General features: G+C 42.2%; 1 protein-coding gene across 2 annotated transcripts in view; it reads left to right on the top strand.

Moving 5' to 3' along the window:
• The window catches only part of MFAP3L (microfibril associated protein 3 like), a 75,665-nt gene that overhangs the window by 19,469 nt on the left and 36,525 nt on the right, over positions 1-19,671 (top strand). For both annotated transcript variants that reach the window (XM_043971078.1, XM_043971077.1), the window contains exon 2: positions 17,212-17,648. In XM_043971078.1, coding sequence (XP_043827013.1) covers positions 17,348-17,648 — 301 coding nt within the window. In that variant the 5' untranslated portion in view covers positions 17,212-17,347. The remainder of the gene's footprint in view (positions 1-17,211; positions 17,649-19,671) is intronic.

Below are 19,671 nucleotides of genomic sequence, written 5' to 3'. Positions count from 1 at the left end.
TGAATTGAATTTTAAAATAAATTTTTATTGATATCTTTTTTTAACATCACTTAGGTATCCACTGGTATCCTTGCTCCCTCACCTCCCACTCCCCATTCCCAGCTATTTTCCATAACAATTTTTTTAATGAAAAGAGGAAAAAAATCAGCAAAATCACTATATTTAAAAATCATGTTATATGCAATGTTCTGATCCTGTAATTCCCCATTCTCTCTCTCTCTCTCTCTCTCTCTCTCTCTCTCTCTCTCTCTCTCTCTCTCTCACTCACTCACACATACACACACACACACACACACACACCCTCTGTAAAGGAATCTTCTCCCATCTCTTCTTTGGAGCTAGGCTTCTGGTTCTTGATAATTTTGCAATATTTATGTCACCATCTTTATGAACTCTTTTGTTATGGTTATATTTTCTATTTATGTCTCTTGTCTGTTTTCTTGGCTGTGCTGACTTTGCTTTGCATCAGTTCATGGAAGTCTTTTCAATGTTTCTGTGTTGAACTATTAAGCAGACATTTCCCAAGTGTACTCTTGCAAGGGCTCTGTCCCAACATCATCCTGACACTTCTATCACCACTCCTTCCCTCCCCCTCAACAATTTAGTATTCAGAGTAGACATCCCTCTATTAAAGTGCAGTAATACTGTGAAAACAGGGGTCAGGATTCATTGGATTTCTGCATCTCAGGAAGGAATGGGGGAAACAATGTGACCAGAAACAGAAAGATACAGGGGTTCTTTATTGCTTAGGAATAACAGAGCCAGAGAGGTATGATCAGGCCTTGCAGTGTCTGGGAGTCAAGTCTGAAGGGACCAAGAAAAGAATGTGGCTTCCTCACCCCACACAGTATAAAGGAATCCTTTTTGGCTTTCTCCTACCTTTCCCTCTTAGGAAATAGAATCGCAGAACTTGAGAATTAGACAGAATCTCAGAGGCCATCTGGTCTGACACCAAGGACATCTCCATTATTACATACTGCACATAGCAGTCGTCCAGTCTCTACTTGAAGACTCCAAGAAAAGAGAACCTCTCCTCCCCTTCTCACTTGGACAATTCTAATTGTTAGGATCAGCACAAGTCATCCTTTTTGTTCCTTTCTAGTCATTGCTCTGGTTCTGAACTCAGATATTCCTATGAAGTTGTATTTCTAGCAGATTATTCAATGGTTCACAGATGAGGGGGCAGCAGGGACAGAGAAAGGATTTCTTTAGTAGTGGAGAGGCCAGAACATATGTGTAGACAGATGGAAAGGAGCAGGAAAGAGAGAAAGACTGAATTTGGAAAGTCATTGTGGGAACAAGATCCTGAAGATGAGGGGATGGGCTAGGATGTGATGGGGGGGGGGGAAGAGAGAGAGAGAGAGAGAGAGAGAGAGAGAGAGAGAGAGAGAGAGAGAGAGAGAGAGAGAGGGGATGGATAGATGAATGGATTACACATTTATGAAGAACTTGCTATGTGCTAGACACTGTGCTATGCTGCACTGGAGTTACAAATAAAAGCAAGCAACAAGTCCTGCCTTCAAGGTGCTTATATTTTATGGGGGAAAGATAAAGGAGCTCTAAAGAGGGAAGGGGTTGGTAGGTTCATAAGTGGTAGCACATCTGTACACATCACATCCAGGAAGTGCCGTAAAAGCCGGGAACCAGGCAAGGTAAGCCCTGGATGGCTCCTGGAACAGTCCAATTTTCCAGTGAGGAGGGACTAGAGATAGATGGTTTATACAAGTAGAGGGTATCCTTAGCAGCACAGAAGAGGGATAGTTCTTGCTCAAGAGATGGGAATGAAAGAGAAGAGAAAATACCGAGATGCTGAGAGATTTTGAGCTAGAGAGAAGCCCACTGAGGTAATTCACTTGGGATGACTTCTGTTTTTCACAAAATCAGGAAAGAGACACACTGTTGACAGTGAAGAAGGCAGGGGTTGAGTTAAAGGTTTGAAGAGAATAGAAAAGGTTAGGAAACAGTAATCAGACATTATGAGACATTCAGGAAGGACTCATTTTGCCTTTCTGAGCCCCAGGCAACTCTTCGGAGGCAGAGTTGCTGCAAGAGAAAGCACTCTGGGTTCAAAACCATGCAGTACCACCCATGGGTCTTTGTGTACTTCACTTAATCTCTGTAGGTCTTATTTTCTTGATATGTAAAACCACTGGATTGGACTAAATAATTTCTACAGTGCTTCCAAGCTCTAAATTTACCATCTTAGAGTCAGCAAGAGGTGATTGTAAGGATTCCTGGGCACCAGTGAGGGATCACCTGAACAACTTATTGACTTCCTTAACCATAAAATGAAGGGTTGAACTAAATGATCTCTAAGGATCTCTTCAAGGGGGCACCAACTATCTATGTAGCAAGGAATCTTCACACATCTAGAGATAAAAGGTATCTCAAAGGCCATTTTGTCCATTACCTGCATTTTACAAATAAGAAATCTGAGGCCAGGGCAGCTAGGTGGCACAGTGGATAAAGCACTTGCCCTGGATTCTGGAGGACCTGAGTTCAAATCCAGCCTCCGACACTTGACATTTACTAGCTGTGTGACCCTGGGCAAGTCATTTAACCCTCATTGCCCTGCAAAAAAGAAAGAAAGAAGGAAGGAAAGAAAGAAAGGAAGGAAGGAAGGAAGGAAGAAAGAAAGAAAGAAAGAAAGAAAGAAAGAAAGAAAGAAAGAAAGAAAGAAAGAAAGAAAGAAAGAAAGAAAGAAAGAAAGAAAGAAAGAAAGAAAAAGAAAGAAAAGAAATCTGAGGCCAAAAGGTACCTGTCCAAATTCATACATCTAGTAAGTGGCTAAATCAAAATTTGAATTCAGCTCCTCTGAATCCCAAGTTGTGCCCTCTTTTTTTTTTCTTTTTGGGTTGTTTGTTTTTTGTGAGCCAATTGGGGTTAAGTGATTTGCCCAGGGTCACACAGCTAGTAAGTGTCAAGTGTCTGAGGCCACATTTGAACTCAGGTTTTCCTGAATCCAGGGCCAGTGTTCTATACACTGCACTATCTAGCTGCCCCACCCTCTTTCCACTGTATAGGTTAAAGGCATATTTGAACATGTATGGGATTAAATAGATTCTGTGGCATATGATTTAATTCTAGACCCCAAGGAGAAAAAAATTTTAAGGGCCTGTTTATGCTAAGTTAACTGCTGCATAAACAAACTACCCCCCACCCCAACCCTCCCCTGAAATTCTGGAGCTGTTCCAGTTGCCTTTTCTCTGATAACCATCTCTTCTGGCTGATAGAAGACATCACATTGAAATAATAAGAAATCCAGAGAGATGCCCAACTAGTTTTTCAAAAATCAAATGGTAATGATTTTATCTAAATGACAAACTTCAATATAAATGCACTTTCCCCTCCAGCAGGGATGGAGAAGGAGGGAGTGGTGAGAGGGAATGCCATTTTCTTTACTGTACTTTACTGTACTGTAGCAACAGTAACTCATCTAAGTCTCTTCAAATTCTCAAGGTTATCTGGCCCTTATATTCAGTAACAGATTAACAGTGTGAAACCTTCGTTTGGGGTGATTGCCAAATTAAAATCATCTTTTGCATCTGTCCCTTATAGATAGGCAAAAAGCTGCTCCTTTGAATACCATCTCTTAAAAGAATGTTTATATGAAATTAACACTGAAATCATGGGAACTGACCAAGCTGAAGAACAAGATGAATAACTCAAGGGACGGCTAGGTGGCACCATAGTGCACAGAGTGATAGGCCTGGAGTCAGAAAGACCTGAGTTCAAATACTGCCTCCATCACCTACTAGTTGTGTGAACAGAGGCAAGTCATTTAACTTCTGTTTGCCTGGTTTTTCTCCTCTGCAAATTGGGGCTAATAATAGCACCTGCCTCCCAGGGTTGCTGTGAGGATCAAATGAAATAATATTCATAAAGCACTTAGTACAGTGCCTTAGTACATAGTAAGCACTATATAAAAGTTACCTATTATTACAATCAACAACTGAGAACTTGTCCCCAGTGTATTCCTCTGGGTAAAAATTAATTTAAGTCTTTTAAGATAGGGCTGTTAGGACCCTGAGTTTGACAGATCCTTGTTTCAGAAGCAGCTAGGCAGTACAGTAGATAGAGTTCCGGACTTGGAGTCAGAGTGCTGAGTTCAAATTCTGCCTTGGATACTTACTAGCTGTGTGACCCTGCACCCTTAACCTCAGCTTCAGTTTACTTATGTATAAAACAGGATAAAGATAGCTACATACCTCATAGGTTTGTTTTGAGAATCAAATGAGATATGTAAAATGCTTTCCAAATCTTATAATAAGTATTACTTATTATATTATGTTTGAAAAACAAAACAGCTTATTTTAAGAAAATGTATTTTTCTTCTTGGCACACCCACTGTTATTGGTCCTTGTCCCTCCATCTCACCCATCAGTGCTGAACAGGGGCTGCTCATAATTATGAAAAAGGTGAAAAGGACAGGGTCAGCATCTACCAGTGGATCCTCTGGGTCACTCTGAGCCTAGAAATCACAGTTTGTGCCTGGTCACTGATGAGTAAATAGGTCATAAGGTCCATAAGTGAATTATTAACCAAAATGGGCACTTTAGCCTCCATTAAGACCCTATTCCAATGCTTCATCAAGGCTTGAAGTACTGAAATTAATGACTTAGAGGGGAGGGCATAGCAAAGTAGAAAGAACACTGACTCCTGAATCAAAGGACTTGGAATGAAATCTCACTTTTGGTTATTACTAGCCATGCCCTTATGCAAGTCATTTATCACCTCCCTGGGCTTCAGCTTCCTCCCCTCTTAAAATACCGGCCTCTTAGATGCCTCTTAGGTCCTACCAACTCTAAATCTATAATCTTATGATCTTAACTCTTTGGAGGCATACCAAAGATTACTTTAATCCATTGCCCTCCAGTGGGTGGAAGCCATTAAATCATGCCCATCCCTTCACACAGCACCCCATATTTAGTGTGGAGCTGGGTGGTGGGGATATTCTCTCTAGGCTTGAGAAACTTATACACACAGACAGTGGGGAAGACCATGTGCCCATAACCAGTGATTCGCCCTTCGATGCTGGGATAGGGGCCTTTCTAATTTGCAACCAAAGGCCTGGATGACTATTTCTGGAGGCCGGAGGGATGCCTGTGGGAACATGCTTGTTCTGCACATTACCCTGGCAAGTGGAATTGGGTGTCTATTGTCCTTGCTCAGAACTGACCATGAGTATTTAAAACTGAGCAGGAGGGAGAAGACTGATGCCGTAGGGATTAGTTTTATTTGTGGCTCTTGCAAACGGTTATAGAGACTAAAATGGTATATTACTTGGGTCGATCTGTGATCTTATGTTTTGGGGGGATTCCTTCCACTTGGGTGGTTTACAATCCCCACCCCATCTTACCCTATAGAGTTCTTGTTCATGTTTAAATCCGTGCTTTTTTTTAATTGGGGAGGGCAGAAGGTGAGGAGAAATTTACCCATTTGAAAAAATTATTTGGTGTTTTTTTTCTGTCATTACTGATCAACTATCAATCAATAATAATTTATTGTGCATTTAAGTATCTACCATTTACCTAGCACTTAAGTTCGTAGGTGCTTAAGACAAAATAATACAAATAGGGATACAGTCAGAATAATAATAGCTAGAAACAATGTTGTTTTTTTAAGTTTATGGATTGTTTTGCATGTTATCTCATTTGATTCTCACAAGTTTTGTGAGGGTGGTACTATTATTATCACCACTTTACAGATGGGAAAACTGAAGCTCAAAGAGATTAAGGGCCATATAGCTAGTAAGTATCTGGGCAGAATTTGAACTCAGATCTTCCTGAACCTGAAGTTCAGTGTTTTATCCACTCTGCCCCTTAGCTGCCAAAAAATGAAATAGTCCCTACACTGATGGAACTTGGAGTCTAACTGAAGTAAGAGGTAACATGTGAGTTAATCTTAGAGTCAGAAAGAAATGGATTCAGAGATGCTCTCTGACACACACTCCTTGTGTGACAATGGACAAGTGGACTAATCTCTCTGAACTTCAGGCAACTAAGACTTATCAACTAAGTCATAAGAAAACCAATTTGTCAAGTTTCTTGTACAAAATGATAAATATGGTAATGTTTTACATAATCAAACATGTATAACCCATATCTGATTGCTTGTCACCTCAGGGAGGGGGGAGGGGAGGAAGAGAAAGAGGATAAAAATTGGAACCCAAAACTATAAATAAAAAGTTCATTAGTAGGGGCAGCTAGGTGGCACAGTGGATAGAACACCGGCCCTGGATTCAGGAGGACCTGAGTTCAAATCTGGCCTCAGACACTTAACACTTACTAGCTGTGTGACCCTGGGCAAATCACTTAACCCCAATTGCCTCACCAAAAAAAAAAAAAAAAAAAAGTTTATTATTAAAAAAAGAAAGGAAAAAAGAAAAAAAAAGAAAACCAATTTGAAAGCTGAGTGGAAGATGAACTGGAGTGGGCAGAGATTTGAGGAAGAGTGACTGACCAGTAGGCCATTGCAGTAGTCCAGGAAAGAAGTAATGAAGACCAGAACTAGAGTGGTGGCAGTATTAGAAGTTGGGGGAGAGGACCCATATACAAGAGATGTTAGGAAGGTAAAATCAGCAGGCCTTAACCACAGATTGGCTGTGAGTAGGGGAAGGGGAATGGGCAGAGAATGAGGAGTGGAGCATGATACCTAGGTTGTGATCCCATGTCATGAGAGGCTGGTGGTGCCCTCCACAGTAAAAGCAAAGAGAGGAGAAAGAGAGGACTCGAGGGGAGAAGAATGAGTTCGGTGTTTAGAGGTGTTAAATGTACAATGTCTCTAGTACACTCAGTTTGAGATGTCCAATAGGCAGTTGGAAATGTGAATCTGGAGATCAAGAGAGAGGTGTGGGCTGGATAATAAGATCTGAGAATCATCATCATAAACATGATCATTGAATTCAAGGAAGGAGAAGAGATCACCGAGCGAAATGGTATAGAGGGAGAAGAGGATTCAGGACAGAGTTATGGGGAACATTCATGGTTGGTGGGCATGACATGGATAAAGATTTATACTTAATCATAGGAGTATCGCTGAGAGCACCAGCTGTGCATGTGGTGGCCATTGCCACCGTCTAAGTCAAAACATATTCTTTTTAGTCATGCCGGTGCATACATAAAGGTATCAGTGATCATTAGAGCAATCATCCTGGGTATGAAGACCAGGGCTGGATAGAACACACAACTTTAGGTAACTTCTAGGATCACTTAGCATTGAGGATGGGAGAAAATATAGTCAACACGACCAAGGAAAAGATATTCATACAATTCCAAATACTCTGAAACAAGAGGCTCCCCCCCCCCCCCGCCCCGCCCCGCCACTGTCTCATTCCTCTTCTCCCCTGAACGCCAGAGAACATATAGGCCGGACAACAGTCATGCTTACCCATAGGTACAGAGACACGATGTTCATTAAGCCTATATCTTAACAGAATTTAGGTATAAAATTATACCATTGAAAGGGGCAGGGACCATGTGATAGAAGGAAGATCAGCTACTTGCTAAATCTTTTCATTTCAGTATTATTTGTAGAAATAAGCTAACCTCAAGAAGTTTTCCCAGAGGCCACAGACAGTCACATGAAGCTTAACAATTTACTCATTGTACTTTCTGCTAAACCCTGGTTTTGGCAGGGTTTGGCATCTGTGTTCTTTGTTCTTATGCTTTGTCGAGCTTTATTTCAAGCTGCTAGATCGTTTGTACTCGTGGTATATTTTCTTAGTTCTTGAAACATTATCCACAGCGGCATGGTACAATTCCCTGAACTGGCCATGTGTTTGTCTCTAAGGTAATAGATCGTGAACTGACATACAAAACAACTTTTATTTCATTTGTATAGTATTTTTCTAATGTCTGAATGCATTCTGGGGAGTTGGTGCTTCCTGGAGGGTGAGAAGTCAAGTCTCTATCAACTCTAAATGTTTTCCTGTTTTTCGGGAAGCTACAATTGCTGGGTAGCACTAAGAGTCTGGAGGAGTATGAATGTTTCTGAATAGAGGTGGGGTTCATTGCAGAGGGAAGGAGATTTGTCTTAACTGCTTTGGGTTTGGGTGTAAGGCCTTGGTGTGTTGCTTTTTCTGTAGGGTGAAATAAAGGTTTTTCTGAATATAGTATTGGATTGTCAGCTTCAATGCTTGCATAGGAACTGAGGACTCCTTTCACTTTTTCTCTAGAGACCTAAACATAAGCTATATTCTCTGTGTGTGTGTGAATATCTATGAAAACAAACCTAGTTACCTAGTTTCATGTAAAACCAGGGCTTGGAGTTTCAGGCCATAGGATGCATACCTTGTTTCTCCAAAGCCCTTCTAACTTTGAATGGTCAGCTGGATCTAGCTCAACCTAAAACAATTTTCATTAATCGGTAGTTTTCATCTAGGTGCAGTTCCTTAAATTTAAGTATAATCACTGAAGATCATCTCGCCCTTTGGCATAATTTTAGCAGGGGTTATGATGGAAAAATCGGAACCCCCCCCCCACTTTTTAAAAAATTTCAGTTCACAGTTCATAGTTATCTCCTATGGAAATTCCTAGGTCTGGGACTAGGTTATTTTAAAACCTGATATTCCTAGAGCCTAGCCCTATAGTGCTTTGTGCACATTAAGCACTTAGTATAGGTTTGATGAATTTAATTGCACTTAATGACTGTCAGTCCATTTTGGAGCTTGAATAGAGTATTTCCCTAATTGTTTCATCATCATCATAGCTAAAATTTATTTAACTCTGAAGTTTACAAAGCACTTCACAAATATTATCTCACAACACCCCTGGACGGTAGGTGCTATTATTACCCCCATTGCACAGAGGCTGAGAGAGGTTAAGGGACTTGCCCAGAGCCATACAGCTGATGAGTATCTGGGACCGAGTTTTAACCCAGTTCTATCCTGACGCCAAGTCTACTGCTGTATCCACTGTGCCACCTCCCCTTGCTTTTCTGTTTCATGTGCAAATATATTCTTTGCAGGTGACATATTAAGTTTCTTGGGGGTATCTATCATGAACTTCATCTCTATCATCAGCGCACACATCACAGTGTTAGGCACACAGTTGACCAGACTATCACTGATTTAGTGAATGACCCTGGGGGCAAGTAACATACTCTCGCTTAGCCAGAGTTTCTTTCTCTGTCAAATGAGGAATTTGGACGAAGTGCTCTCTGCAGTTGATTCCATAAAATCAGCAGGATTTCACAGTTGACTGGATATGGGAAAGGGTAAGGGAGTGTGAAGAATTGATCGTGACTCCAAGGTTGTGAACCTTCCTGGCTTGCAGGAAGTAGAGAAGGGGTTGGAAGAAAATATACTAAGTTCTGTTTAGGTCATGCTGAGTTTGAGATGTATATAGAACATTCAGTTCCAAATGTCCAGCAGGGAGTTGGTGAGGCCGCTCTGATCCAAGCCCTCATCACCTCCTGACTGGGCATCACAATAGCCAGTCAGTCTCTCAGCCTCAAGTCTCTCCTCTCCAATCCATCCTTTACTCAGTTATCAAACTGGTCTTTGCAGGTCTGACCCCATCAGCCCTCTATTCAGTAAACTTCAGGGGCTCCCCATTATTTCCATGATCAAATATAAAATCATCTGTTTGGCTTTTAAAGCCCTTCATAAACTGATCCCTTCCCAGCTTACCAGTCTTTTTATACCTAACTCCCCACCATATATGACCAGTGGTACTGACCTCGTTGTTGTTCCTTACATCCTACACTCTGTTTCCCAAACGTGAATTTTCACTGGCTGCTCTCCCTACCTGGAACTCCTTCCTCATCTCTTCTAGCTCCTGGATTCCCTAGCTTCCTAAGAGTATCAGCTAAAGGTTCTACCTTCCACAAGAAATGCAGGCAACAAGTGTAAACAGTTTTTTCTAGTTGTTTGACTGTGAAAGAGGAGAGAGAGAGAGAGAGAGAGAGAGAGAGAGAGAGAGAGAGAGAGAGAGAGAGAGAGAGAGAGTGTGTGATAGCTTAAAGGGACATAAATAGGATCAAGCAAAAGTTTATTACAGATGTAGTAATGGTGGGTATGCAGGCAGCAAGGAAAGAGTAGAGTGGGTAGAGAGAAATTGAAGAGAGAGGGGATGAGAGGAGCATGAGTTGGAGGAGATGGGAGGGGATAGGAATGAAAGCCTCAGTAGGGGGATTGTTCAGGCTTGACGGGGAGAGGAGCTACCTCTTCATCAGAGACTAAAGAGAAGGTGGAGAGAATTGGGGATGATGTCAGAGGAACTTGAGATATAGAATTAGGGAGACTTCTTAGTAAAGTATGTGGGTAGGTCCTCTACTGAGTAGGAAGGAAGAAGGAGGGAGGGATGGTGTGTGAGACTTGAGGAAGAAGAGATTTGGAAAAACCACTCTATGATAGAGAGTAAATTAGGGAAGAATAAAAAGATTGCCATGTTAGGGCCCAGTTATGCCCATTAGGGCCCAACATTCTAGTGTCGAGTTGCCTCCACTGTTGGTAAACAGTACATGAATAAGACCAGAGAAGGCAAATGAAAGGGATAAGATAATCCAGGTTTGGGGGTTGGCAAGGCACAATTAGACAGGAGGCAAGGGATTCAGGGAATTGATTATATTTGCTTAAATTGATGAGCTCTTGGGTAAAGATTAGGAAACAAGGAGGATGAAGTTAGAGATAAGTGACCTCCTAGGAGAGCAGTGAGGGTCAGAGACTAGAAGTCATGCTGGGAATGAAGGGTATGTTTAGGAAGAATGAGCAGTGTGAGATGGAAAGAGTAGATTATGGTTGGATGTGGGTTGGTTCTGTGGAAAAAGTGATGAATTTAGAACTGAAGAGCATGGATTAAAATCCTCCCTTTCTCAGTCACCAATTTCTTTTTTTGGTGGGGCAGTGAGGGCTAAGTGACTTGCCCAGGGTCACACAGCCAGTAAGTGTCAAGTGTCTGAGGCCGGATTTGAACTCAGGTCCTCCTGACTCCAGGGCCGGTGCTCTATCCACTGTGCCACCTAGCTGCCCCTAAAATCCTTCCTTTCTCATGTACCCCCTCTCGCCCCAGGCAAACTACTCAACCTCTCAGGGCCTCAGTTTCCTCTTCTGTAAAATGAAGGGACTTACTAGATGTTTTCTAAGACTCCTTCAAGCTCTAAAACTATGATCCTGTGCTTCTGTCTTCCCTGCGTTCATCACTCATAGAGAAATTTCAGCGTCCTTGATCACGTCAATAAAACATGTATGGGTGATGGTGAGATCAAGGGTGTGAACAGCCTTGTGAGCGTCTGACTTGGAGGGAAGGTGTAAATCGTGGAGGTTTAAGAGGCTGGTGAATTGAGAGGCCAGGATCCTTAAGGGGACCATGGCAGGTATCCTGAAGTCCTCGAGTATAAAGGACAGGAGCTGGGATCGACAGAGAGTTCAGTCCAGATTCTGAACTCTTTGGGAAAGGAGAGGGGATGACCCGGGGCGTTGGGGTGGTACTTTGCATAAGTGCTGCCGGGGTCTGGGTAGTTAGAAATCCAGCTGGTGGGACATGCAGAAGAGGAAAAATTGCTGAACTGATGGAGGCAGAGAGAAAATCTGAAAGTGGAAGTGCCCACCCACCTCCTCTAATATCAGGGGGCCTGAGAGATAGTGCGTCTAGTCCTAGGTGGAGCACGCAGGTACGGACCACATACATTGTCCCACACGCGTGCAGGTGTCCCCCTGGGTGTGTGGATAGATGCAGATAAAAAGCCTGCAGTGAGTACATTTCCAGAACCAGCATTCTTCACCATCTTTCCCCGATGATCTTTGGTCTCACCCTGGTGTTGCGTCTGGCTCCGCCCTTCCTGACATTGCTTGTACTTACTCTGAGTTATCTGGGTGGCACCTCCCTAGGAATGACTTGGTAGCTTAATTCCTGTGGGCTTTGGTACTTAACCACAAAGTAATGGACTCTGACAATTAAAGAGATCATAAGCAATTCAAGAGACAAGGAAATACAGCACTTAAGAAGCTTCCCATGTGTGTGTGCAAATATAAACAATATTTACATGCATCTAAATCATGACTTTATTTTTCTACATTCCAGCCGTTTGGTGACAAATAAATTGACTCCAGTATAAAGCAACAACCACAATAGAGTTGCCTGTAGAGCGAAACCCAGTGCACTCTCAACTCACTAAAATCCACAAGCTGGTTTATTGTCAATCGGTTCAATACTTAGTTTGAATCCTAAATGAGCATCGGCAGCGCATTCATTAGTTAAGGCATTCTTTGTTGCAAACAACCTGTGAATTAAACAATCTGCTTCACGTGTGTCATTTGAAAGCCAAAGCTCTTTTTCTCCTTGTGAGGGGAATAATCGGTTTACCCGGGGAAATCATGGCATGGAGATGAAAATCCGCATCATGAGACCTCCAAAGACATGGCATGTCATTGCAGAACAATAACTGTGTTTGGGGCTCAAAGCAACTACAGACATTACTAGAACATAATAGGAGAATTGTTCCCTTCCCGTGGTTTTGTTTTTGTTTTTGCTAGCATAAAGAATTTTCTCTTTTTAAAATATATTTTTATTTATTTTGTTAAATATCCCCCAATTACATGCAAAAAAAAATCTTGACATTTTTAAAAATTCTGAGTTCCAAATTCTCTCCCTCCCTTCACCCCTCCCTTTGAGAAGGCAAACAATAGAGCATGAAGAATTCAAAATGAAAAATAGATCCAGCTTTAGTAGATATATAGTCTCTTGAAATATCTATCTTCTTCCACTGAATATATCTTCCTCAATCAGTTCCACCCCCACTACCACCCATTTCCTATCTTTAATATGCACGTGTGAAGGAGACAGGATGGGGTAGTGAATAGAGAACTGGGCCACAAAAAAGCCTGGGTTCAAGTTGCCCCTCTGATGCACTGAGTGAATGGGCTTGACTTTCGTGAAGCCTTTCAGACTTCGCTTTCTCTCGATGCCCTTCTGGTCCCCTTTTCTCACTGGGGACTTCCTCCCAGAACCTCCACTGAGAAGACAGGCCCAGACCATCCATGCTTTATGTGTGTCTTCCCCCACCAGGAGGAAGAAAGTCTCTTTTGCTTGTATGTGTACTCCCAGCGCTTAGCGTAGAGGTTGGTACATAGTAAGTGCTTATTAACCGACAAACTGTCAGTCCCCTCAGCCAAAGCTTCTTAAACTGTGGGTCAAGACCCCATATGGGATCAAGTAATTCAATGTGGGGGTCACAAAAAAATTGGCAGTAAATATTTGATTTGTATACCTATTTTAGGTACCCGTATACCCAAGGTCGGGTAAAAATTTCTCAGGTGAAAAGGGGTCTTGAGTGGAAAAAAGTTTAACAAGCCCGCCCTAGGCAACCCTCAAGACCATTAAATTGAAGAGTACTTGGGTAAAGAGCCTTTCCCCTATAGAAGTTCACCACACCAATGAAATAACAAGTGTGATTCCCCCAAACACACACACATACACACACACACACACACACACACGTTTACAGGAACAAAATCTTCACAGAATGTCAGAATTGGGAGGGACTTCAGAGGCCGCTAATCACTAATTCAACCCTGAATCTATCCCTGAATGAGAATGACCTCTAAGTAGTCAATAGTTGCCAAACACAGGCCACCTAGCCTTTGCTTAAAGAACTCCAACACCACGGAAACAACCACTCCTTGAGACAGATCATTCTACTGTAGAACAGCTGCAATTGTTAGGTTTCCTTATGAAATCTGCCTCTCTGAACCCCTTCCCCTCTCCACTATGCCCCTAGTTCACCCTAGTTCCTTTATTAGATTTTGCTCTTCCAAGATTCAGTGCTCTGACCCTTACCTACCTTTGTCATTTTAGCCTTGGGGCCACTAAAGGTGGACCATATTCTTAAAGACACTCATTATTTCTTTTAGTGATCTAATTTAAAAAACATAATTTTGTATTGATAGATTTCATTTTCTTACCATCTAAATTCCCTCTTGTATCTTTCCCCTTCCCCCTCCCAGAGGGCTATCTCATATCACAAAGCATATTTTTAAAAGAAAGAGAAAAGAAACAACAAAAAAAAAACCTTTCCTTGATCTAATTTTACCCATTTCAAGTATACATGTTAATAAGGATATTTTGAGCAAAAATAGGAAAAAAAGGAACTTATTTAGCAGTTTCATGACTTTTAAATGAAAAGCTGATAGGGAAGCATATTTAATTTAGTAAACTCTTTTGAGGTTGGAAAGCTGCTCTATGCTTCTACTGTAGGAAAACCACAATTCAGTGCCAAGTGAGGGAGGAGGAAGAACCCTGCAAGGTCATTGTAAATAGCCAAGCCTTCTTTAAGCCTTTCCTATCACCCTTGGACACACAGTGATAGTGCATCTGGCTTAGCCTCACCAGAGGCCCAAGTTGATAGAACTTGGAAGTCTCAAAAGTCTTGACATGCTGAGCCTAGTGTTTTCTTCCCTACTGAGTGAATTGGGAATCTGCAACCAACATTATCCCTTTGGGGTTCCTCATGCATAACAGGGGAGTAATAGTGGTGATGCCCACCTGTGTTAGGAGAGCTTGTGATTCTAAATGAGACTCAAATATCGAAATTGCATTTCAAAGCCTGGAAGGCACACTATGAAAACAGAGTATTACAGCTGGGAAGGGGGAGAGGGGGGAACTTTAAAGTATCAACCAGTCAACGAGCATTTTTTTTTTTGTGGGGCAGTGAGGGTTAAGTGACTTGCTCAGGGTCACATAGCTAGTAAGTGTCAAGTGTCCGAGGTCGGATTTGAACTCAGGTCCTCCTGAATCCAGGGCCAATGCTTTATCCACTGCACCACCTAGCTGCCCAACAAGCATTTCTTAAACACCTACCAGGGACCAGGCCCTGTGCTAAGCCCTGGGGGTGCAAACACCCCAAATTTTAAGTGTTTTATAATCTAGTTCTGAAAAATGCTTCAAGGATTTGTGATTTCAGCAGCAAGGATAATCTCTCCACCAAAGCACAGAGCAATCTATCCCTTTATCCAAAACCTTGGAGAGCTGCTGTGTGTGGAGCTAAAAAATTTATTATCCTCCACAGACAAGCTGGTGACAAGTCTTAGACTTAACTAGGCTTATCCTCAAACAATAGACATATACTCCATCACTAGGCCCCTCCTCACAGCCTTTCTAAGATTTTCTACAATGCCTAGATTCCTTTAAAGCTCAGCTCAAGCATCAATGCCCACATGAGACCTTTCCCAATCCCCCCTCCTGCTAATACTTTCCCCCAGAAATTTATATAACACACAGGTGTATGTGCATGTGCATGCATGCACACCTGTGTGTGTCTGTTTAGGGAAGAGGGTATTTTATGTGTATCTTCACATAGATTTGTCTAAATGAAGCTCAAAAGGAAATTCAATTCCTGCCAGGAAGGGAGTGAGAGAAGGGACCACAAGACTGGCCTCTCTACCCTGCCCAGAGAGGGGATAGATACTAGACTAGAATGATCTCTATCTGTCCCCCCCCCCCACCACTTCACCCCCCCCCCCCCACGCACTTACTGCTAGTCTAGGGGAGGTTATTTTTCTTGAGATCAAGCCATTTTTTCTGGTCACTAGGCCTTAAAGAGAAAAAGGTGGTCAGAGCTTATTCAAAAGACTTGACTGCTTCCCATAATACACAAAAGCCTATCACAAATAGCAAGTAGCAAGTAAATAAGTAATAAGTAATAATCAAGTAAATAGCAAGTAAAACCATTTTTCTAAATCAGAGACATTGTACAGAAGATACATGACAGTACACAGAGTGAATAAATAAGCTCTCCCACAGGGAGTGAAATATGTTACCTCATGTTGGACTCTGATCTCACCTGAGGGAAAATTCTCTGATGTTCCAAGGGAGACAGACTGGAAATCAAGAACATGTTGAGGCTCCAGATTTCCCCTATGTCTACTATATGCCACATTTTTTTTTCTCTTACTGTATTTCCACCTGAAGAAGGTCTGGCACCATGTGTGTCCTGTCTTTAAGCAGGATGGAAGAAATCCTCAACCAGTGAGTAAAGTCTTTTGCAAATTCCCCAGACTTGAAGCCACAGTTACACATGCACACATATACACACACACTTCTGTTGTAGAATGGAAGCTTCTTCAGGGCAAGTCTTATTTCCATTTGTGTCTATATATCCAAATCACCCAGAACATTAAGTTTTTTTGTTTTAGTTTAGTTTTGTTTTTTTCCCATATAAATGTTTTATTATTTTCCAGTTACATGTAGAGATAGTTAGAACATTAGGGTTTTTTTGTTTTGTTTTTGTTGTTTTTGTTTTTCTTGGTGAGGCAGTTGGGATTAAGTGACTTGCCCAGGGTCACACAGCTAGTAAGTGTTAAGTGTCTGAGCCTGGATTTGAACTCAGGTCCTCCTGACTCCAGGGCCAGTGCTCTATCCACTGCGCCACCTAGCTGCCCCCGAACATTAGTTTTTTAATGAATACATGATTTCATTAACAGAGAAAGCTACAAGGAAATTCCCTCTACCAGTACCAATCAGCACTCACTCTCTCCATCTTATATTCTTTGAGAGGTACCTGGGGACACTGAGAGTTAGTGATTTGCCCAATGTCACCCTGCTAGTATATATTGTTTGTTTTGTTTTGTTTTGTTTTACGGGGCAATGGGGGTTAAGTGACTTGCCCAGGGTCACACAGCTAGTAAGTGTCAAGTGTCTGAGGCTAGATTTGAACTCAGGTTCTCCTGAATCCAGGGCCGGTGCTTTATCCACTGCGCCACCTAGCTGCCCCTGCTAGTATATATTGGACCCAGGACTCGAACCCAGATCTTCCTGACTCTTAGGCTAATTCTCTATTCATTATGTCACACTGTCTCTGCATGGCACATAGTAGATGCTTCTGAACTGTGTACTAGAACCCACCAGGGCTCGCTATAGTTTGGCCTAGCATTTGAAAACTCAGTGCAACTGCCCACCAAGATGGGGCCTTGTAGGAGGATCTTTGGTGAAGTTTTAAAGAATATTGTTTGAAAAGCCAGGATGCTATTTTAAAAACAAAAACCAAAGCCCGATATCTTTAAAACTAAATAAAGTGAAAGGACTTTATATGTCATTAGAGGACTTGTTTGAAGTTTTAATTTACAATCCATGGAATTTGGATTTATAGGTAAACTCTATATGGTGAGAAGTGTGAAGGGTTGTCTCTCAGCAATATATAATATATATATATAATATGTAATAATGTTTTTACCATAATAAAGTACTTTTTTTGTTGTTCTGTAATCTTTTATAGGCTTGTTTAATCAAAGAACAGCTCCATGGATCAAGGGTAAGTGTTTCCTGTGGCCTGCCCTGGACAGCGTCTGGCCAAATAGAAGTTTCCATCGGCCAGCCACCTCTCTGTGGCCTTCCAGAGCAAAGAAAGAAAAATGAATCCACTCCAGAGCAGCGTGAGAGCATGCTTCTTGCCTCCTGTGCCCTTTGTAATAAGCCTCTTAGCAACTCTTGCTGCAGCTAAGAATATAACTAACAGCACTTTAAACGGCACAGACATGGTCTTGGGATCCATGCCTGTCATTACTGCCCGAGTGGACCATGTGATTGTCAAGGAAGGGAAAAGTGCCTCGATCAACTGTAATGTTCACGGCATCCCTGATCCCCGTTTCAAGTGGTATAATTCCAACGGCCGCTTACTGAAGGAAGAAGAAGACCAGGAGGGCACAGGAGGAGGTAGGACCGAACATTGTGTTAAATTTCATACAGTCCGAATGGGACCTTGTGAGCTAAATCATTGCATGGAAGCCGTGTCTACACGGTCTTGTTGTTGAATGTTTTCTCATGAGCTGGAAAACGAGTGGGGAGAGGGAGAAACAGCACTGACCATACACCCTTGTGATAGGGGCAAGGGCAGGGGCACTCTGTGTGCAGGGGTACAAGGTTCTAATCTCACCTTTGCCACAAACTAGCCTCTCTGGGCCTTAGTTATTCCAGCTGCAAAATAAGAGAGGTCAGATGATCTCTAAGGTCGCTCTCAGCTCCATAAAACTATGGTTAGCCTGTGTTTGAAAGCAGTCTGTTCACCTTTCACCTATCATTTATAATAACAGAGTGCAGATTACACATCAACTCCTACCAGGAAGCCCCCTTTCAGCCCCATTTTCCTTATTTGTAAAATGGGTGTAAATAATCACACCTACCACACAGGATAAGATGAGCACTCTGCAAACAGAAAAGCTTCATGCAAACCTCAGCGCACCGTATGAATTTGAGCTGCTTCTGTTAGGAGTCATCACAGCACGTCCCTCAACCCTATCCTCAGCTATCACATAGGAGTCTTTCCATTCAGTGCTATTTGAGACCTGGCTTGAGTTTCCAGATGGCTTCTTGTAGAGGAAGGGAAGATGCAACAGCCAGAAAGACAGCAGAGGAGAGAGTGTTTCTTAACGAGCTGGATTTATTTAGAGCATTTTGTCGAAGAGTTAATGGAAGTCCCTTAGCACCCAGGTTGCTTCAAGAGTGTGACTAAAGCCCTGGGGAGAATTTAGCTCAGCAAGCAGGGTTCTTCTGCTTTAGTGTGGATAAATCTTGCTTGGGGTGTGAGAGGTAAGCGGCCAGACAGCCCTTTAAGGTTTACAAAGCACTTTGGGTCTATTGCCTCAATTTATCCTTACAATCTTTGAGGTAAGTGCTATGATTCTCTGCATTTTACAGATGAGTTAACTAAGGCACAAAACCGATTAAGCGATACATCCAAGGATGGAGCTAGTAAGTTGCTTAGACAGGATTTCAACTCAGGTCTTCCTTACATCAGCCATTCCACCCAGCCCCAGTATAGTATGCTAAATGGTGACTTAGACGGCAAAAAGTTCATCGATGTCCCCGAATGGCTCATTTGCAAATAGGTAGAGACCTAGATCTTGGGGAAAAATACAAGTCTTTTCTCTCTTTGAATTTTCTCCTATTTAGCCTGTATTTAGTCTGTTTGTATGCATTTGTCTATGTGTCGTCTCCCCCATTAGATTGTGAGTGACTTCAGGAGCAGTCTTTTGCCTCTTTTTCTATTCCTAGTGTTTAGCACAGTGCCTGGCACATAGCAAGCACTTAATAAGTGATTCTTGTCTCACTCACTCAAGTCACGGACTCATAGCTTGAAGGGATCTTAGTACAACTGCTTTATTTTACGAGGTCTTTTACAAGAGTGACTTTTCCAAGACCTCACAGGTCCATTAGTTAAGTCACAAAGGCAAGATTATTCCAAAAAAGGGACAGTATAAGAGAGATAGCCCATGGTAGTGGGAAGAGCACCAGACGGAAGACCTAGGCTCCACCATTTATTAACTGCCTGACCTGGGGCAAGCCTGTCAACCTTTGCGCCTCAATTTCGTCTGTAAAATGGGGATAATAATACTTGTACTATCACCTCACAAGGTTTTTTGTAAGGGTTCAAGGAAGTTGATTACTCATGAAATAGTTTCACAGGACTATACATACCAGTCTCTACCTCTTTTTTATTCATGTTCCCTCCTTAGGACAGGAGTAAAGGCAAGTAGAGAGTGCTTTTCTCAAGTCTACCAGTTATCAGGGCTCAGTTTACCTTCCAATGGCCAAAGGCTATATTGATGCCCAGAAGCTGCTAGATGGCACCATAGTGCACAGAGCATGGGTCTTAGAGTCTGAAAGACCCTGAGTTCAAATTTAGCCTCAGATATTTACTAGCTGTGTGACCTTGAACAAGACACTTAACCTTTGTTTG

The sequence above is a fragment of the Dromiciops gliroides genome, chromosome 6 (assembly GCF_019393635.1).
Source record: "Dromiciops gliroides isolate mDroGli1 chromosome 6, mDroGli1.pri, whole genome shotgun sequence".
Classification (NCBI taxonomy): domain Eukaryota; kingdom Metazoa; phylum Chordata; class Mammalia; order Microbiotheria; family Microbiotheriidae; genus Dromiciops; species Dromiciops gliroides.
This window is presented reverse-complemented; position numbering and strand designations above follow the sequence as displayed.